Genomic DNA, 21134 nt, shown 5'->3' with positions numbered 1-21134 from the left:
CCCGAAGCTCGAAATCCAACTCGCCAGGGAACTCACGCCGCCACACCAGAGAGCTCAGAGCCTGGCAACACGGGGGATCTTGCGGACAGTAAATCAATCAAGAAAAATGTGGGATGTGCGGAGTGGAGCGGTTCAAAAGCCACACCAGGCCGCTCCTCTTATTATCGCTCGGCGCTTAGCGCAGTTTGCTTCGCGCTCCACTCAAATCGCTCCAAAAAAGGAAAAAAAATCTGCATAAATTTGTATTTCAAAGAACTAAAGACCAACAACAACATTTTCCAAACAGAAATGTTTCATTTCAAATTACATATTAGGACTAGCCTATGTAAGAACAGGAATGTAGCCTACACAAAAAGTCCTGTAAAATTAAACGAATAAATGGGCCTAATAATGTGAATTTAAAATTGTATAAACAAAAATATACATAAAAGTTTTAAAAGTAAATTAACTATAGGCCAGAATTTTGATAACTGAACTTTTGCTCAACGCGCACGATAAAAATTTAAATTGGCTTATAACCATTGTACATACAAACTACTGTAAAATTAAACGAATTTGGACCAGTTTGGCATCGAACAACCAGCCGAACGACTTTTAAAAAAACTTTTGCTGATAATTTACTCACCCCCATGTCATGTCATCCAAGATGTCCATGTCTTTCTTTCTTCAGTTGAAAAGAAATTAAGGTTTTTTGCTTTAAACGATTCCAGACGAATAAGGGTCTTATCAAGTGAAACGATCGCTCATGTAATAAATAAATAACAAACTTTAAGTTTTATAAGCTCAAATGCTCGCCTTGCTCTGTTCTTTGACGCACATTGTGACTCTCCTCTTCGAACTCAAAATGAATGAATCTTTTTCCGAGTCATTTGGTTCATTCAACGAACAAATTGACTTGGAAAAAGATTTGTTCATTTTGATGCATTTTGATGTGAGCATTTGAGCTTATAAAACTTAAACTTTTTTATTTTATTTAAATGAGCAATCGTTTCGCTTGATAAGACCCTTATTCATCGTCTGGAATCGTTTAAAGCCCTTTGAACAGTTTGTATTTTGCACTGAAAATGTCTTTTGGACCTTGAACCGTTTGGTTCCCATTGAAGTCCATTATATGGAGAAAAATGCTTGAATGTTTTCATCAAAAACCTTAATTTCTTTTCGACTGAAGAAAGAAAGACATGGACATCTTGGATGACATGGGGGAGAGTAAATTATCAGCAAAAGTTTTTTTAAAAAATGAACTACTCCTTTAAAAAAGATATCACAGTTTCTGTATAATATAATATAATATAATATAATATAATATAATATAATATAAATAAAGTTGTCCCCCGAAGAGGGGGGGTGGAGGTGGGAAAAAAAGTTAAACGAATAAATGGGCCTAATAATATAACCAAAAATGATATAAACAAAAATGTAAAAAAGATATATACATAAATGTTTAAAAGTAATTAATTATTAGGTCAGATTTCGATAAGCCTAACTGAACTTTTGTGCAGCGCACACTATTAAAATTTAAATTGGCTTAGGCCTAAATCAGTTGTACACAAAAAAAGCTGTAAAATTAAACGAATCAATGCGCCTAATTATATAAATAAAAATTTGGCTATAGGCCTACATCAAAGTGTTAAATTAAAAAGTAAATTAACTATTAGGCCACCAGACTTATATCTATCCGAACTTTTGCGCAGAGAGCGCGTGGATAACAGTTTAAATTGGCTCAAACTTTAAAAAAAATATCTAGCCTATAGGGCGACGCTCTGTTCTTTTTAAAATGCCGCTCTGCGCTCTGTCCAAGATCCGCCCGCTCGTCGCTCCACTCCACTCACATTCTCTGGATCCTAAAGTTAAGCCAAAGGGTGTACAAACACACTGTAGGGTTACAAATGTATTAAAAACTAGATTTCCCATACCAAAGAAGTGTAGTAGTGTGAATTATTTTGACTAAGGTAAATGTCACAAACCTGTCCTGATCTTTCTATTGCAAGTTAAATTGATACCATCACCTTGTGTTTATTAGGTTACCACCACAAGGGCTGGAGAAAGAGGGGACTGTGTTATTCCTCTCAGAAAAAGTCAATTTAGATGCTCTGTATTTTCAGTGTTAGCCACAAGGGAATGGAACTCCATCAATAATTAGAAGACTGGATATACATATGGTTATTTTAAGTTTCATCTAAAGAAAAAAAATGTCAGTCTTAAAGCTTATTTGAAGAGTTCACAGATTCTATCATCATTATTTACTCCAAAGTCATATGCCTACCACTATTTTTACAGTGGGACACAGTTTTGGGATTGCCTGGTTCAACCAGACTCTCGTACATTTCATTTGTACAGAGAGTCTGGCCTCTCTCGTTGAGAAACGTTTACTTCCTTGTAGGCGGGTTCTCTGTTAAAGTTCAAAACTATTGGATCTGCCTAGAGCAGGGGTGCCCAATCCTGCTCCTGGCGATCGACTGTCCTGCACAGTTCATCTCCAACCCTAATCAAACACACCTGAATGTGATCCTAAGGACCTTAATTGGCTACTTCAGGTGTGTTTGATTAGGGTTTGAGATGAACTGTGCAGGACAATCGATCGCCAGGAGCAGGATTGGGCACCCCTGGCCTAGAGTCACTCAGGATCTCCCATAGCCAATCGCTAACGTGTGGTCGGCCGGAAACAACAAGTCCGAATGATCAGACTCACCAGCAATATACTGTAATTATACGCTATTACTTCACAGCCATTTATTGTACAAATAAATGCAGTACATGTGTGTGATTATTACAATTTACAAACACACTCTAAAATGTGTAATGTACACATTTTTGTAAAAACAACACACAGGAAATTACTACAGTAAAAACACAGGCAGTTATAGGCTGGTGAACATTTATTTTCAACGCATTCTCATCCTAGGGCGTCATGTAGGTGACGCTTTTGACATGGCACCCTTTAGTGTCAATAGCCTATAACAAGCTTCGGTTATGAGTAGGTTTAGGTCTGGTGTAGTGTTAGGGTTAGACCACTATGAGGCGCCTTCTAGCCCATATGGTCCTTCTCAAAATATTAGCATATTGTGATAAAGTTCAGCTCATGAAAACCCAAAATTCCTATCTCAAAAAATTGGCATATTTCATCCGACCAATAAAAGAAGTGTTTTTTAATACAAAACAAAAGTCAAACTTCAAATAATTATGTTCAGTTATGCACTCAATACTTGGTCGGGAATCCTTTTGCAGAATGACGGCATGGCATGGAGGCAATCAGCATGTGGCACTGCTGAGGTGTTATGGAGGCCCAGGATGCTTCGATAGCAGCCTTAAAGGAAAACGCACCGTTTTTTGAAATATGCTTATTCTCATTCTTTCTTACATTTAGATATGTGTGCAAATGCATTTTTGTCTCAGTGCATGCATTGTTTTAGTTTGACAGGGTCGGCGCTAGCTTATCTTAGCACAATGAATGGAATCCTTTGTTGCCAGCTAGCATAGCAGCTAGCTAGACTTGATGTTCATTTTAGGGAGAACTATCCCTTTAACTGCAGTTTGTCTGTGGCCAGTGAGGATCCCAGGCAATTAAAGGTAAGCACTGTTTTATAACTTTTGCCAGATTTAGCCTCCAAATTTAAAGGGTAACTTAATTTTTTTGTGTGTGTGTGTGTGTGTGTGTGTGTGTTTTCCTATTTATTTTAAGACATTTGGGTGTTTATGGTGGTCGATAGATAATAATTTTATAACTTCTATTGCGCTTTTGGCTTCCGATTTCGCATAATGAACACAACTGCCCTGAAATGATAGACAGACAGGAAGCCTGTTTTAATTTTATTGTATTTTGTGGCGGAAACCAGCTTCCATACTAACCCGTTTAATCCCACCGGTCACAATTGTGACCGCAGCTTTTTTCTTATTTCTGGAAGCTCTAAAAATGTTGTTATTGACTTTGGGCAAGAAATTCAACTTTTAAATGACAAAATAGATTGTCTTGATTTAAATCAATTAATGTCATGTGACTAGTGTGAAAGGTCACATGACCAGATCAGTTCACTTCCTGCTTGCGCATCTAGAAGAAGATTTCTTACTCAGACTACTAAAATAAGTAGTATAAAAAAAACATCCTAATTTACAGATAGAACTATCAAATTTTGTACATATATTCTTTAAAGGGTCTACTACTGATATATTTTGAGAATAATACTCCTGCATTTATATTTTGCTCGTAAGACTTGTAAATTTGTTTACGGTCACAATTGTGACCGGTAGTATAACAGTGCTTCAATTGAAAACACAGGTATTGGCAGATATTGGCAATTCAACACTGAATATGCCACATCTGTAAGGAGGATGGAGGATCTTGGCAAAGGAGAAGTGCTCACTAACACAGATTTAGATAGATTTGTGAACAATATTTGAGAGAAATAGGCCTTTTGTGTACACAGAAATGGTCTAGATCTTTGAGTTCAGCTCATGAAAAATGGGGGCAAAAACAAAAGTGTTGCATTTATAATTTTGTTTGGTGCAGTTCAGTATCCCAGAAACGTTCAATGTGTTGGACCTTCTTGACGTACATGACCCCCTTCCCCCCACCCCAAATTGAAAGTGACTGTGATAGTGATGGCTCAGATAGGGAGTCCCAGGGTGAAACGGCCCATTTGCCAGGTAGACTATTGAATGGCGATGCAGAGGTGAACTATCTGGAGGATTGTGCAGACGTTCATGAGAACCAAATGGTGTGCCCCACACATGACCACAAACAACCCTTTCTACAACATTCGGCCCATCTTCAATGCACTGAAAGAGCGCACACACATCTACCTGAAACTGGCCTAGGACAGGGCCCAAGTGTAGACATGGTCTAGCCCATAGGGGTCTAGCCGAACAAGCAGAAGTTCCTCCAGGGTGTAACTTTGTACATGACAACCTTTTCACCTCACTAAGCCTTCTTCACGAAATGACAAAACGAGATATTGGATGTCTTGTAATGAATTGTGTCAATAGGTCTAATTGAAGAATTTGAATTAATTCTGACTATGTTGTTTCCCACCGGTCACTATTGTATAAAACCTAATTTTTCACTAACTTAACCAACATAAAATCAAAAAAGGCATATTGTTTGAGTGTTAGGGAGGTCCAAAATGCATGTACTCAAGTTGCAAGAAAAAAATTGGGATTAAACGGGCTAATACCACTTCGACATAAAAGGCAATCTTATGCGGACGCGGAAAGCACAATCTTTAGGCCTCTATAAATATTGCGCCACACACGACTCTCTCTCACACACACAACAAGCTTTTCAGAAGCGTGTGTGTCTGGCTTTAAAAGTCAGTAGTCATTATTAGCATGCAAGTAGGCCTACTCTATCTTTTGTATCCCTCTGGACTTCTTCGTCCAAAAATGACCGAAAACTTTTACGTTTTGAATTTTTTCTTCCAGACTTCCTGTCTGTCTATCATTTCAGGGCAGTTGTGTTCATATGCGAAATTGGACGCCAAGAGCGCAATAGAAGTTATAAAATTATTATCTGTCGACCACCATAAACATACCCAAATGTCTTAAAATAAATAAGAAAACACACACAAAAAAGATTTTTTTTTCCTCATTTTTCTTCAATAGTGCTGATCATTGATTCAAGTAACTTTTTTGACATTATTACCTATATGAACACACACACACTCAAAATTAAGGAGATGATTCTGATAAAAAAAAACAATAAAAAAAAAAATAAAAAAAAAAACAACAGTCACACTTAAGCTTCCTCCCGGTCAAAAATGACCGACATAGGAAATGAATGGGAAATACGAAAAAATAGGAAAACTCAGAGAAACGTTTGGTGGTACAAGCTACAGATCAGCCACGGTGCAGAAAAAAAGTGTACAGAATATGCAAAATTAAATCAATAAATGAATAAAAAATCTTGCTCAAATGCACATATGCACACACACACACACACACACAGAGAGAGAGAGAGAGAGAGAGAGAGAGAGAGAGAGAGAGAGAGAGAGAGAGAGAGAGAGTAACTGGTAGTTGGATGAAAATGGAATTATTCACATTACGCAGATGTCGTAAAACACGCAAAATAATGAATAGACCTGTGCAATAAATCCAATCGCGACATGGTCTGTAAATATTTAAGCACAAAAAGTCAAAAACACTATGTAAATAACTCTATTTGTTCTGCTGAGCTGCGTGTCTACTGGAGTAACGTTAGCCTACACCACACGTGACGTTCATGTTTTCAGCGTCTCACAAACAATTTGAGGATTATGAATACATACATGAACATTTCCAGAGCTGCTCTGAGAGAACGCCTAATGAGCATTTTCATCATTTTATTTCAGAAAAAAAATTGTCACTTTGAAACACTTTTTTTTTTTTTACACTTTTGGTCTTCACTGCAGCCCGTCAAAATAAAAGTTCGGTTTTACAAGGAGAAATTATGACAGAAATATATTACTATTGTAAGCATACAATATAACGTAGCCTACATCTCAAAATAATAACAATAACAACAATACTAATTAGTATGTTTTATACTTAATATTAGTATGTTTTAATATGTTTTATTTAAACATTATTTAAAGGAATATATATTTTTGTCCATGGACCATGGTTTAATTTAGTAACTGTTGCAGCGCTTCCCCAAAAAAATAAAAGGACACAAGTTTAAATTTAGATTTGATTACCACAGTTTTTGATAATATATTTGGATTCAATTATAAAAAGAAACATTAATTTTCTGAATAAAATACATAGGACAATATTATTCTTAAATATTTTATTAAATTATTAATGTTAAAAATAAGTTGTTAATTTACTTCATTATCAATTATCGAATTTAATTGATTTGATCAGACATGTTTTATTGAAATTTTAATAAACAAAACAAACAAATGGTTTCAAGTTTGTTATAGTTAAAAGCATTTTTTCAACCAAAAAACAAACCCTGTTTTCATTAATTTAACTGTCATTTTGACTTATGATGATGATAATAATAATAATAATAACCACAATTTAATAATACAGTTTATTTATTTAGTAATTGATTAATACTGTAAACCATGATATTTTCTGAGACGTTATCATACTGTGAAAATCTCATACTGTTAAAAGTTAAAAACCTACATGGGAGATTCCCCAGTAACTCAGTAACTTTTACTCTGATAAAATTTCCAATGAGCTACTTTTTACTTGTACTTGAGTAGATTTTTAGACCAGTAATTGTACTTGTACTTAAGTAAAATTTCACTGAAGTAAGTAGTAGCCTACTTTTACTTGAGTAGAATATTTTATTACTCTGCACCTCTGTTCGTTGCTAAACTCAGGGGCGCCGTAAAGGGGGGTAAACGATGACGATTCTTGGGGCCCATGACTAAGAGGGGGCCCAGAGAAGCCCCCAATAAAATTGTGGTTCTAAAAAATACATTTGATTGTTAAAATTATTAACTATAAATTACTCTATTTGCGTTTTCCTGGTGTCAAAAAATGATTTTGTTTAGGAAACACAAACGTCCGTGGGCCCCTCTCCCCCTCTCAATTATCATAAAATGGTTCAGTCCACCCAAATTGTATCCAGGCAACGTATTTTTACACTGTGAGACGTATACACACTTGGACAGATTGTGTGAGACGTATACACACTTGGACACATTCGGCTTGAGCAGTATATTTACAACAGTCTGAAACAGGTGTTGGCTGAAGCTCTTGCTTATCATGCCTATCCTTTTTTGAAAACATCTCTTATTTAAAAAAATAAAAGTAAAATAATTATTGTCTTACATCATTATAATCTTGACAAACAAATCTAAAAAAATGTATTTCCTAAGCAATACATTTGCACCATCCCAAATAAAACAAAAACAGTTTGTTCATTTATCGCTCTTTAAATTGTTTCATTTAGTTTCATTGCATTATTCTTAAATAGTTTATTTAACTTGCTAAGTGTCCCTTCCAGTTTAAATTATTGTCTATAATCACTCCAAGAAATGTAATCGCTGACACCCTTTCTATTTCAAATTCATTAATCATTTGTTTTCCTTAAATTTAATGTTAGTTTATTCAAATCAAACCAATATTTAGCAGTACCATTTCTTTTTCCATTGTATCCAGAAGTTGTTTCAGATTGTCACCAGAACAAAATAAGTTTGTATCATCTGCAAATAATATCAATTTTAGTACTTTGGAAACCTCACATATATCATTAATGTATAACAGAAAAAGCAATGGGCCCAGCACAGAGCCTTGGGGAACCCCACATGTTACCTGCACCAATTGTGACCTGCAATTATCTATTTGGATATATTGATGCCTTTTCTCTAAATAATTACTTATCCAAGAGTGAGCTACCCCTCTTGCTTGCTTCATATATATTTTTTTTTTTTCAGTTTCTCTTGTAAGATCTCTAATCTCCTTTTCTCTAGAAAAAGTCAAATGCTTTTTAAGATCTAAAAATACCCCAACTGTGTATTGTTTATTTTCTGGGGGCCCTGTTAAGATTCTTTTCATGGGGCCCAAAATCCTTAGCAGCACCCCTGGCTAAACTGTACATATTTACGAGTTACCCAATTCGTATTAATTCTTATGAATGACCTATCCCTGACCCCGCCCCTAAACCTACCCATCACTGGGGTTTAGAAAAATCGTACAAATTCGTACAAAGTAGCCAGCTTGTACTCACTCGTACGAATTGGTCGTGAGATAGCATTGAAGGATCTGTACTGCAAATCAACTCAATGTGACAATTATAAGTTTACGCATGTTTCCTTTAGCCCTAAAAAAACAAAACAATGCAATGCATAATTCAAAATATGGTTAAAACATTCTATTAAAAAAATATTAAAACAATTTTGAGGTAAGGATGGTTGCAAACATCAAATATTCAATAAAAAAAACAAGTGTGGCAATCATGGCTATCACAAAGTTGTTATTCATTCATACTGATGTTAGAATTTTTCGTTGTGTGTGTGTGTGTGTGTGTTGTGTATTATCCCTTGAACATAACAAATGTGCTTTTCAGAGAGCCAGTGTTGCAATATACACATTTTTGTCATTTAAATTTTAGAAAGAACTGTCATTGGTATCAAAATAGTACATAAAATACTACCATACAACTGTTCAGATATTAATTAAATTTATTGATACTCTGCAATATGACATACATCTCAATCTCAATATGCTCTGCTGGAGAAGGCCTCTGGATAAAAGTTCATATTCATATTCTTAGATAGAATTTCAGACTAAAAGGATCAGATATCAACAATCAGGGACACATGCAGTGATACAATCACACACATAATGTCTCTCAAATATTCACACACACACACACACACTGGCACGCTTCATTTGAATATTGTGCTTTACAGCAATCTTTTTAAGTCCCTTTATTTTAGTTTCCAAACCTGTTAGCAGGAAGAACTTGGTGCCTAACAGCATATAAACACATTCACAAACAATCACACACCAAAATACAAACCTATACACATACACTCTCACACACTGACACAAGAGGTGTTCGAAAGTAGACAGAGAAGTCACAATGAAAGTGAAAACCTCTGAAACAGCATGCTCTTAGGATTTGACAGACATTTGATTGTGGCAACTATTTTTACCTTTAAACATGGAAAACACTCAATAAGACATTAAAGTTCTGAAACATCTAGGACTGATTTTAGTGCTTTGAGCACAAGAACGACTAATGCATTACTACATAGCTTATAATTCTTAAAGGTGAAGTGTCATTATGGCGTCATAGTGGCACCAAACAGAGGAGCAAAAATAACTTGAATTAAAATGTTAAAGACCTTATGTGAGTGTGTGTGTGCACACACACACACACACACACACACACACACACATACATACATATATATATATATATATATATATATATATATTATTTCATTAACATTGCTTTGTGAGAATGTAGTTCTCTCTCTCATTAAATCCGTAAAAGACACACAGTCTTTGTAAAAAAAAAAATTATATATATATATATATATATATATATATATATACTTTTTTGCTTCAAATCAAAGTTTGTAATGTTATGATTCACCTCTTAGCGGATTAGTTTGGTTCGTGACTATAACTTTTTTTAAATCCCTATTATAGGAAAAATGTTTGGGAAAAATACTTATGGACCCAAGTCCACTAAAAAAAGTGTGCACTGTTGCACTCTATCATGTTTAAATGAGCAAATACAGGGTTTCGCAAATGTTCTGAGGACACCTCTTGTGGCAATATCCACTATTGTTTAAAGAAATTCATGTAATTGGTTGAGCCAGACATGTTTTACAGCAAAAACTATTATGAAACAAATTTGTGAAAGAGCTACAAAAGTCTTTATGCTACATTGTTCACAGAGTCAGCCTATGAAGGGTTTAAAGGGTTAGTTCACCCCCCCCCCCCCCCCCAAAAAAAAAAAAATTAAAATTGATCATCATTGACCCTTATGCCGTTCCAAACGCGTAAGACTTTCGTTCATCCTCAAATCACAATTGAAGATATTATAAATAAAATTTAGAGATTTCTGTCCCTCCATTAACAGTTTAAGCAACCATTACCTTGATGCTTCAGAAAAGTTCATAAAGAGGTCTTAAAATGAATCCATAAATTGAGTGGTTTAGTCCAAATTTTCTGAAGAAAAACAATCACTTATGATGCACATCTACTGTAAATTGTCGGCTTTTATTCCTATATAAAAATGAATCTGTGAGAAGCAAAAGGTTCGTTCCTGTGTGCCAGGCAGCAAGTTTGAGCTTTCGCAAGAACCAATGTTTTTACAATAAATGTTGAATGGTTGAGCTTCTGTTTATATGTGAATAAATGCCTAAATTCAATTTGTTCATCATATAAAGTGATTGTGTCTCTTCATATGGATTAGTTTTACAATCTATTTATGAACTTTTTGCAGCGTCAAAGTGGTATTAGCTGTCAATGGAGAAACAGAAAACCTCCCAGATTCCATTTTAAATATCTTCATTTGTGTTCCGAAGTTTGGAACAACATGAGGGTGAGTAATGGGCTCTATGCACGGCGGTATTTCCGTTGAACGTCTAAGGATGCTCAATAACTTCCGCCGATCGTAGAGTCCAATGCAATACCGAGAATTTATATTGGATTTTATACTCCATGGTTATACTAAAGAAACGTTAGTCACAAAAACAGACACCCCGTGTTGTGTTTATGCTTCTTTTTAAAATTCTATTAAATAAACATAACTGTATATAAAATGACATCTAAACGTATTAAAGTTTCGTTTCAAAGACGGGAGGACAGTAAATTTGGAAGACTCTGCCATAATCCCGTTTTCCTCGGTTTTCCTCCGCTTTAATCTCCCCAACCGGAAACTGACAAGCATCCTTGCGTCAAATGCGGAACTTATGCATGCATATAGCCCATTGATGACAAGTTTTAATTGTGCAGTGAACTATCCCTTTAATGTAATAGAGAAAGCACTTTAACATAATACACTTCACATTTAAGAACTACAAATGATTTCTCTCTGCTGATTTTGAACTGATACACAAATTAATATGAGGCTAAATTTAAATTAAAACCTGACTTATACTGTTTCTGACAATGGTAATAAGTAACTTTAGAGTGCTCTATCTTTTATGTACCCAAGTAGGGTTGGGTATCGAGAATCGAGTATCGATTGGAACCGAGACTTACTTTTCGTTTTTTCCGGAATCGTTCAAAAGTTAAAATTTCGATTCCTAGTTTCGATATTCACAGTCCGCCGAGCGGAAGAAGATATGGAGCGAAGTATGTGCCTAAACCTCACACACAAACAAAACGTGTTTTACTCACACCCAATGATTCACAAACAAACTCAGTGTGGTTTGTAAATACAAAACATCACTCACAAACTAATGCATATTGTTCTGCAAATAAAAAACGTACCTATCAAACAAATACAGTATGTTTTACATATACATAGAAACGTATTTCTTCAATGACCAAAATATCCTGCAAGTACAAACTAAAATCTTTGAAAGTACAAAACAAAATTCTACACGTACAAAACAAAATTCTACAAGTACAAAGCAAAATTCTACAAGTACAAAGCAAAATTCTACAAGTACAAAGCAAAATTCTACAAGTACAAAACAGAATTCTACAACTACAAAACAAAATTCTACAAGTACAAAACAGAATTCTACAACTACAAAACAGAATTCTACAAGTACGAAAAACTGTCACGTGACTTTTGGCACTATTTTTCCGCGTCCAGGCAGAATCAGATTTTCTCACAAATACAGTGGAACAACTTCCTCTTCTAGAACAGTAGATGGCGCTAAGATAAGGGATCAATTTGCTCGCCTTTGCCCATGGGAAAATGAGCGGTGAACAGGTGTGTTTCTGTCCAACTTTATCTATAATTAACCTTATTGAGGTTTTGGAAAATGTTTATTATATAGACAGAAATCCACATTAGCACTTAGTAGTAACGTACTCCACTCTAGGATAAGGGAATCTATAAGCTGAAAGCTGCCATCATGTTGCTTTTACTTTTTGTAAAAATGTTTCATTTACTGAATGACTCTATTTCTTTCGTTCTCCATAAATTAATGAGAACATTTCATTTAATTGAAAGGGTCCCACTTATTCATTAATTTTGTTGGAATTCAGTCAGCGTAACTGTTAATGTAATAAAATAATGAATGAACAAATCAAACAAAGTTGTTTCTTCCCTGTGATGTATAGTCCAAATTATTATTTTGGACAGACAAATGAAACCCTCCTTTCAATTAAATTAAATGTTTTCATTATTGAGAACGAAACGAAAGTAATAGATTCGTTCAGTGTATACATAATCACTACTTTAGTCATTTCACACGCGTCTTGTAGGCTAGATTATTAATCCTGGCGCGTTCACGGCGAAGATCGCGAGTCAGCATTGTCAACTTCATGTTTTCAGCCGACACACTGACAAAAATACACTTGTTTATTAATAAACAATTAAAATATCTTCTTGCTATATTTTACATAGCCTATTCATAATCTTTTGCCGGTTCTTTGTGACAGCTTTAAGGTGCTTTATTGGCAGTGCCACCCTACATGTTACACGCGTCACCACCGCATCACCGCACCCAGCCCAGTTTAGTAAACAGAATTAGATGGCCACAATTCTTACACTTCTAAAAGGCAATTCAATGCGGATGTAATCCCTCAGATTGAGTAGCTAATGTAATGGAATACGTTACAAATGACATTTTGGGGCATTTATTCTGTAACGAAATACGTTTTCCCAACACTGCCTACTACAGCTGAGGAAAGTGAGCGGTGAACGGTGTGTTTCTGTATTACTTTATATAATTAACCTTATTGAGGTTTTCTTTTGCAAAATGTTAATTATTTCTTGACAAAAATCCATATTACCGCTATTAGCACTTCACTCTCTCTAGGGGAATCTAGGCTGAAATCTATGTCATATGTTGCTTTAAAAAATAATATTAATAATCTACATAAGACGCGTGTGAAATGACTAAATTAGTGATTATGTTCACTGAACGAATCTATTACTTTCGTTCTCCATACATTAATGAGACCATTTAATTTAATTGAAAGGAGGGTTTCATTTGTCTGTCCAAAATAATAATTTGGACAATACATCACAAGGAAGAAACAACTGTAGGCCTATATTGTTTTGTTCATTCATTATTTTATTACATTAACAGTTACGCTGACTGAATTCCAACTAAATTAATGAATAAGTGGGACCCTTTCAATTAAATGAAATTAATTCTCATTAATTTACGGAGAACGAAAGAAATAGAGTCATTCAGTAAATGAAACATTTTTACAAAAAGTAAAAGCAACATGATGGCAGCTTTCAGCTAATAGATTCCCTTATCCTAGAGTGGAGTACGTTACTACTAAGTGCTAATGTGGATTTCTGTCTATATAATAAACATTTTCCAAAACCTCAATAAGGTTAATTATAGATAAAGTTGGACAGAAACACACCTGTTCACCGCTCATTTTCCCATGGGCAAAGGCGAGCAAATTGATCCCTTATCTTAGCGCCATCTACTGTTCTAGAAGAGGAAGTTGTTCCACTGTATTTGTGAGAAAATCTGATTCTGCCTGGACGCGGAAAAATAGTGCCAAAAGTCACGTGACAGTTTTTCGTACTTGTAGAATTCTGTTTTGTAGTTGTAGAATTCTGTTTTGTAGTTGTAGAATTCTGTTTTGAACTTGTAGAATTTTGCTTTGTACTTGTAGAATTTTGCTTTGTACTTGTAGAATTTTGCTTTGTACTTGTAGAATTTTGTTTTGTACGTGTAGAATTTTGTTTTGTACTTTCAAAGATTTTAGTTTGTACTTGCAGGATATTTTGGTCATTGAAGAAATACGTTTCTATGTATATGTAAAACATACTGTATTTGTTTGATAGGTACGTTTTTTATTTGCAGAACAATATGCATTAGTTTGTGAGTGATGTTTTGTATTTACAAACCACACTGAGTTTGTTTGTGAATCATTGGGTGTGAGTAAAACACGTTTTGTTTGTGTGTGAGGTTTAGGCACATACTTCGCTCCATAAGAAGAAACCGCTGAACAACACCAATGAAGAAGCGTCTACCGGAAGTGTTGGCATAACCACGCGACTCTAACATGAGTACCTTACGTTGTCGATCCAAAGTGTGGCTTCACTTTTCTAAAAATAACGAAATCTCGGCAAAATGCAAAATTTGTGACAAAAGGAGTATTTTTACAGAAGGAGTATTTCCTTCAGAAAGGATTATTTCCTTCAGAAAGGCCATTGGTTAGCAAGGTTAGCTAAACTTTTTTTGACCCTGCCTCTTAAAAGAATCAGAATCGAGAATCGTTAGGAACTGGAATCGAAACAAGGAATCGGAATCAGAATCAGAATCGTTCAAATTCAAACGATACCCAACCCTATCCCCAAGTCATCAATTTAGCTTGAGAGGGTGGAGAGTTAGCATTAGTGCTAACAGGATGCTATGCATTCTCTTTGTGTTTAGAATAACCTTACATGCATTATTATTGATACACAGCAACTGAAGTGACATGATTCTTTGCCGATTTTGCCTTTTATACATGCTCCAATTAGAAAAAAAAAATAGCTGACTGTGAAAATTATTAGCCTAAAGGGGAAAAGTACAACATGATATTATTGTTAAAATGCCTCTCATGCATTATTCAAGTAACAAGATACATTTTTGCTAGACGATAGGAGACAAAGAATGTTTCAAGCATTGAGCTGGTTTAAGCTACTCTTCTGTGGTGGTAATTCAAATGTGAGAAGAATTATTGTATATGAGGTGATTTGTTTTTAAGAATATGTTGTGCTGCTTTAATCATCCCAGCACTGCGAGCTAACAAAAATACCCTTTCTTTTATTATAAGTGATTATTGCATCCATATTCGCGTGCAATCATTACAATTTCAAATACTCAAAACCTTTAAAGACGTATTGTTCTTGTACCCACAGCCAACGACTCTTATGAACTGTTCACATTGGGTTGAGCTCTGCAACGGATATAAAAATGTTATATCATTATGTATATCATTATTTAGTATTATTTTTTTTAAAAAGAATATACAGTACTTTAAAGTTTACATGAAACAGCATTCATATAACATTTTACTTCTGTAATGTGAGATTTCCAAGTAACAAAAAAAAAAAAAAAATTGAGATGGACGTAGGGTTATACTTCACCCAAAAAAATGAATATTCTGTTATCAATTACTCTCCTCCGTTCCAAACCTGTAAGACTTCATCTTCCGAACCATGGTTACAATCATAACCTCAGATGGTTTTTACATTTTTTTTTTTTTGCATAGTAGGACCAGGAACATGTAAAATATTTGTTGCTATTTCATGTTGACTTTAAAAACAACTTAATATGCTGATGTGCTTACATAGATCCTTGTGGAATCTCACTTCCTTGGAGAAAGCTGTTGATTCTTCATAAAGAAATAAAAAAGATATGTTTCATTATATAGCTAGTGCACTGCATGACATTTTGATGAAAAAAGTCAAAGACCTCTAATACTCACGTAGAGCTCTCCGATGCTTCCCGTAACTCCTCATCCAGTCTAGAGGGGCAGAAATTAAATAATTAATAATTTAGCTCAGTTATATTTTTAACATTATATGAGTTTTTAATGGAAAAAATAGACAATCATGTCATATTTATTACATTATTTGATTGTTAGATTATAGGGGTTTGTCAGAAAAAAAGGTTGGTAACTCCTAAAACAGATAAATCTTATAATGTTACTCTTCACCCCAGCATTTTAAATCATCAAATCTGTTCTAAATGTCTGTTCCCGCATAGAAACGTGTCTTCACAGGTTTTAAATTATAGAATCACAACTCCTGTGCAGATTCTCATAAACACACTCAACACCTCTTCAGCAGCTACATCTGTCAGCGAATGTGTGCTGCTGATCAGTGCCGTGATGATTCCTCCTATTCTATAGTTCAGTGCCAAAAATAAATTGGCATACATGTAATGAAAGACAATTAAACATGTCGCTCATTGACTTGCTCACCTGATGATGCACTCGGGTATGTGGACGTACTCCATTGGGATGAGCTCCTCCAGTTCAGCTAAGCTGTTCACATACTTTATCTTACTGCTGAACTTTGAGCTGGAAAACATTTATGAATACATTTTATTTTGTTTTGTTTGTTTTTGTCCCCAAAGCCACTTGTACACTACGACTATGTTCAGACTGCAGGCAAATCAGATTTTTTATTTTTTTTTGAAGTGATCAAATAAGATTTTTATGTTCAGACATAAACAACCCATCTGCATGGGTTGCTTCGGTAACAATAAGGTTGTACAGTTGTACAACCTGTACAGTTGTGGTCAGAAGTAATGGCACCCCTGGTAAATATGAATAAAATTGCTGTAAAAAAAATAAATCTGAATAATTTATCCTTTTGATCTTTCATTTAAAAAAAATGAAGTCAAATAATTGAAAGTGCAGGGGAAATTACATTATGAAATAAATGTTTTGTTTTTTTTCTCCAAAACATGTTGGCCACAAATATTGGCACCCTTTTATTAAATACTTTTTGCAATCTCCTTTTGCCAAGATAACAGCTTTGAGTTTTCTCCTATAATGTCTGATGAGTTTGGAGAACACCTGACAAGAGATCAGAGACCATTTCTTTATACAGAATCTCTTCCGATCTGTCAGAAGCTTCGAAACTGAAGCTTCATTTTGTGCTCAGTGACACATTTTTGTGTTAATTTTGCTGTTTGTTTTGGATCATTGTCCTGATGGAAGATCCAACCACGGCCCATTATACGATATCTAGCAGAGGCCGTCAGGTTTTGATTTTTTTATCTGTTAGTATTTGCTAGAATCCATGATAACATGTATATGAACAAGATGTCCAGAACCTCGACGAAAAAAAAAATAGGCCCACAACATTAACGATCCAACAGTATATTTAACCGTGGGTATGGGCCACTTTTTATCTCTGTTTGCACCAAACCCATCTGGTGCTTTGCTGCCAAAAAGCTATTTTCTTAAAGGAGAACTCCGGCGAACAATGAACCTTTGGTCTAATAAAACATCGGTACACAGTCAACCGTTCTCTGAGATTTGTTTTCATGATAATCGAATGTAAAGAGTTTTATCTCTAAAAACTGTTAAGCGTATAATGCTAGTAATGGGGGCATTGACTTAGTAAAGAGAAAACGCTATTTTATACCACTAACAAGGCTCAAAATAGCCCCACACTCACACAGTAATATAATGAGGCTCCATACATACAAAACGAAGCATTGAGAACTTTGTAAGTGTACAGACCGTTTAATAAGAAGATACTTTATGAAGACAGTTCACTTCGCGTATACAGACAGGAGCCATCTTAAAAAATAGTGTCGATAAGTCGATCCCCGAACGCAGTGCTGAGTGATCTGAACTGTATGAAGTTCAGCGAACTTCTGAACTGTATGAACGGCGTTCGGGGATCGACTTATCGAGACTATTTTTTAAGATGGCTCCTGTCTGTATACGCGAAGTGAACTGTCTTCATAAAGTATCTTCTTATTAAACGGTCTGTACACTTACAAAGTTCTCAATGCTTTGTTTTGTATGTATGGAGCCTCATTATATTACTGTGTGAGTGTGGGGCTATTTGTGAGCCTTGTTAGTGGTATAAACCAGCGGTTTCTTTTTACTTAGTCAATGCCCCCATTACTAGCATTATACGCTAAACAGTTTTTAGAGATGAAACTCTTTACATTCGATTATCATGAAAACAAATCTCAGAGAACGATTGACTAGGTACCGATGTTTTATTAGACCAAAGGTTCATTGTTCGCCGGAGTTCTCCTTTAAGTTTCATCTGACCATAGATTCCATTCTCTTTTGAAGATCCAGTCATGTCTAACAACTATGCTGGAGTTTGTTTTTGGATGAGTGAGGAGAATTTTTCTTGAGGATTTTTGGATGAAGGGGTTGTTCGATTATTATTATTGGTAGGCTTCTGACCCCAAGACTCAACTAATCTCTGCAATTCTCCATCTGTGATCCTTGAAGAGTCTTTGGCCACTCAAACTGTCCTCCTCACCGTGCATTAAGACAATATAGACACACGTCCTCTTCCGGGCAGATTCGTAACATCTTTAGTTGATTAGACCTTCTTAATTATTGCCCTGATGGTCAAAATGGGGATTTTCAATTCTTTAGCTATTTTCTTAAAGCTACTTTCTATTTTGTGATGCTCAACAATCTTTTGATGCACATCAGAACTATAGTCTTTGGTTTTACTCATTGTGATGGATGATTAAGGGAATTTGACCTTTGTATTTCCTCATATTTAAACCAATATTTAAATATTTAAAGTCGTGGCTAGACAATTTCATGTTCCTATTCACCATGGTGGGCTAAAATAAATGAAAATAATAATGGGAATATACTTCAGAGATATCTTACTCATAAAAAATTATACGGGTGCCAATAATTGTGGCCAACGTGTTTCAGAGTATTTCATTTTACACACATTTTATTTTAAACCCATATTATGTGTTTGCTGCAGCAAACACTTTTTTTGTCTGTTTCATCTGTCCATAGAACGTTTGAAAAGTAACTGACATTATTGGAACTTCAAACGGGACGGGTTAGCATTTTATGGCAGCAAACACTTGGGTTTGGTGCACAGGGATAAATAAGTACCCAATGTGTACAATGAAATACTCTGCTGTATCTCTAATGCTGTGGGTCTAATTTTCTGCCAGGCGTCCTGGACATCTTGTTCAGATACATGGCATCATGGATTCGATCAAATACCAACAGATATAAAAAAATAAAAAACTGACAGCCTGTGCTAGAAATCTTTTAACGGGCCATGTTTGGATCTTCCAACAGGACAGTGATCCAAAAACAAACATCAAAACAAAACAAAAACGTGTCACTGAGCACAAAGCCAAGCGTCTGCAACGGCCATCCCAGTCTCAGACCTGAAACCTATAGAAAATGAGTGGGCTGAACTGAAGAGAAGAAAAACCAACATGGATCTGGGAATCTGAAGGATCTGGAGAGATTCTGTATGGATGAATGGTCTCTGATCTCTTGTCAGGTGTTCTCCAAACTCATCAGGCATTACATGAGAAGACTCAAAGGGGGTTGCAAAAAGTATTTAATAAAAGGGGGAGGGGGGGGGATAATTGTTTTAGAGAAAAACATTTCATAATGTGATTTTGCACAATATTTTTGTGGAAACCATTGTACATTTTTGTCCAGGATTCTTTGATGAATAGAAAGTACAAAAGAACAGCATTTATTTGAAATAAATACTGTAACGTTGTAAATGTCTTCGCTATAATCTTTCAAAATTCAATGCATCCATGCTATTAATCTGCTTTTTTAAATCTTAGTTTTTATTTGTCTTTAAAACAAATGTAAGCATTAACCTTTAGATGATAAGGTTTTTAAGATCATGAGATATGTATTCTGTAGAGTGAATCTAAACTATTGACCAATAGACCTTATTCAGAGCAGCGCCATTTACAATTTTCCACAGCTTACATTGTCGGGAGTTTTTTGTCAACTGACATTTCTTGGAACGATATTTTTCCAGTGTTTCATGAGCAGAACAATCCGAAAACACATTAAATAACAGTACAGCCCATTGAAGAGATGCATGACTATCCCTCACAGCCTCGCTTTCATTCTCATTAAAAATCAAAGATGGCGCTGCCGTGAATAAGGTGTATACTACAAAACTAAAACAAAACAAAAAATTGCCAGTCAACATACCTGATAAATGGTTTTGTGATGGCTAGAATTGTCCTAATGAACCATGATGGGTGAACAATAATGAAAGATTTTAAGTTCTTTCTAAGCCTGAAAAAGTGTAAAAAACAAAAATAAGTCATCATTTTTAATATACTGTAACTGTATATTGTCCATTGCACATTTTAATATATTCAACATACTGTAAATAAATAGACAGAATATAGATAAGTAAGGCATATTATATATACCTCCTGTCAATCATCTGGTAACATCTCTTAAGCCAGTTGAGGCCAGGCATCCTTCGGTGTGGAGTGGCCCCATTCAGATAGATGATCATGTAGTCCTCTGCTACCATGAGCTCTAATGTACTGATAACATACCTGAAGAGAAATTCACATTCATTTAGTGATTTGTTCTCATAACATTTAATATTATTATATTCTAGGATTATTCTATAGAGGGTGCACATGACGTCACATTAGGTGAGGGAGGGGGGGTAGCAGAATGCCACACAAAACACTTCTAAAATGGGGAAGAGCTTTGCAGTTGACTACAAATAGATTTAACAAGAAATCTGAGCTATCTCTTTGCATACTGCCGAAAGCTTCACGATGTGTCGAACACAACATGGCACTGCTTTCCCCTCAACCCTACTGGGACATGGAGGAGCACCATTGGAGACTTCCGTCCCAGCTGAACTACTGTCACCACATCAGCATGTTTCTTGGTCTCCTTAGAAGGCCCCTTGTCCTGGATTTTCTTTAAACTCTTCTCCTTGGCCTTTTGCTGGTCCACCTTCCCCCAGTATTCTTTAGACAAGGTCCAGTCTTTCTCCACCAGGGACCCAGCCTAAACCAACTGGTCCACGTTTGTGACAGTACCCTGGAGACAGCCAGCTATTCGAGGATTGCAGTTGTTAA

The 21134-nt window shown here is 35.4% G+C and overlaps 1 protein-coding gene across 3 annotated transcripts in view; it reads right to left on the bottom strand.

The window, feature by feature from the left end:
- Positions 1 to 14788: 14788 nt before the first annotated feature.
- prune2 (prune homolog 2 with BCH domain) overlaps positions 14789 to 21134 on the bottom strand; it is a 29858-nt gene continuing 23512 nt past the window's right edge. For all 3 annotated transcript variants that reach the window (XM_039662069.2, XM_039662066.2, XM_039662067.2), the window contains 6 exons: positions 20463 to 20594; positions 20236 to 20322; positions 16510 to 16608; positions 16012 to 16050; positions 15874 to 15918; positions 14789 to 15480 (listed from right to left, as the gene is read on the bottom strand). In XM_039662069.2, the coding sequence (XP_039518003.2) occupies positions 15453 to 15480; positions 15874 to 15918; positions 16012 to 16050; positions 16510 to 16608; positions 20236 to 20322; positions 20463 to 20594 (430 nt within the window). In that variant the 3' untranslated portion in view covers positions 14789 to 15452. The remainder of the gene's footprint in view (positions 15481 to 15873; positions 15919 to 16011; positions 16051 to 16509; positions 16609 to 20235; positions 20323 to 20462; positions 20595 to 21134) is intronic.

Source organism: Pimephales promelas, chromosome 4 (assembly GCF_988280905.1).
Source record: "Pimephales promelas chromosome 4, fPimPro1.hap1.1, whole genome shotgun sequence".
NCBI lineage: Eukaryota > Metazoa > Chordata > Actinopteri > Cypriniformes > Leuciscidae > Pimephales > Pimephales promelas.
The sequence above is the reverse complement of the archived record's forward strand: the minus strand, read 5'-3'. Positions and strand labels throughout refer to the sequence as shown.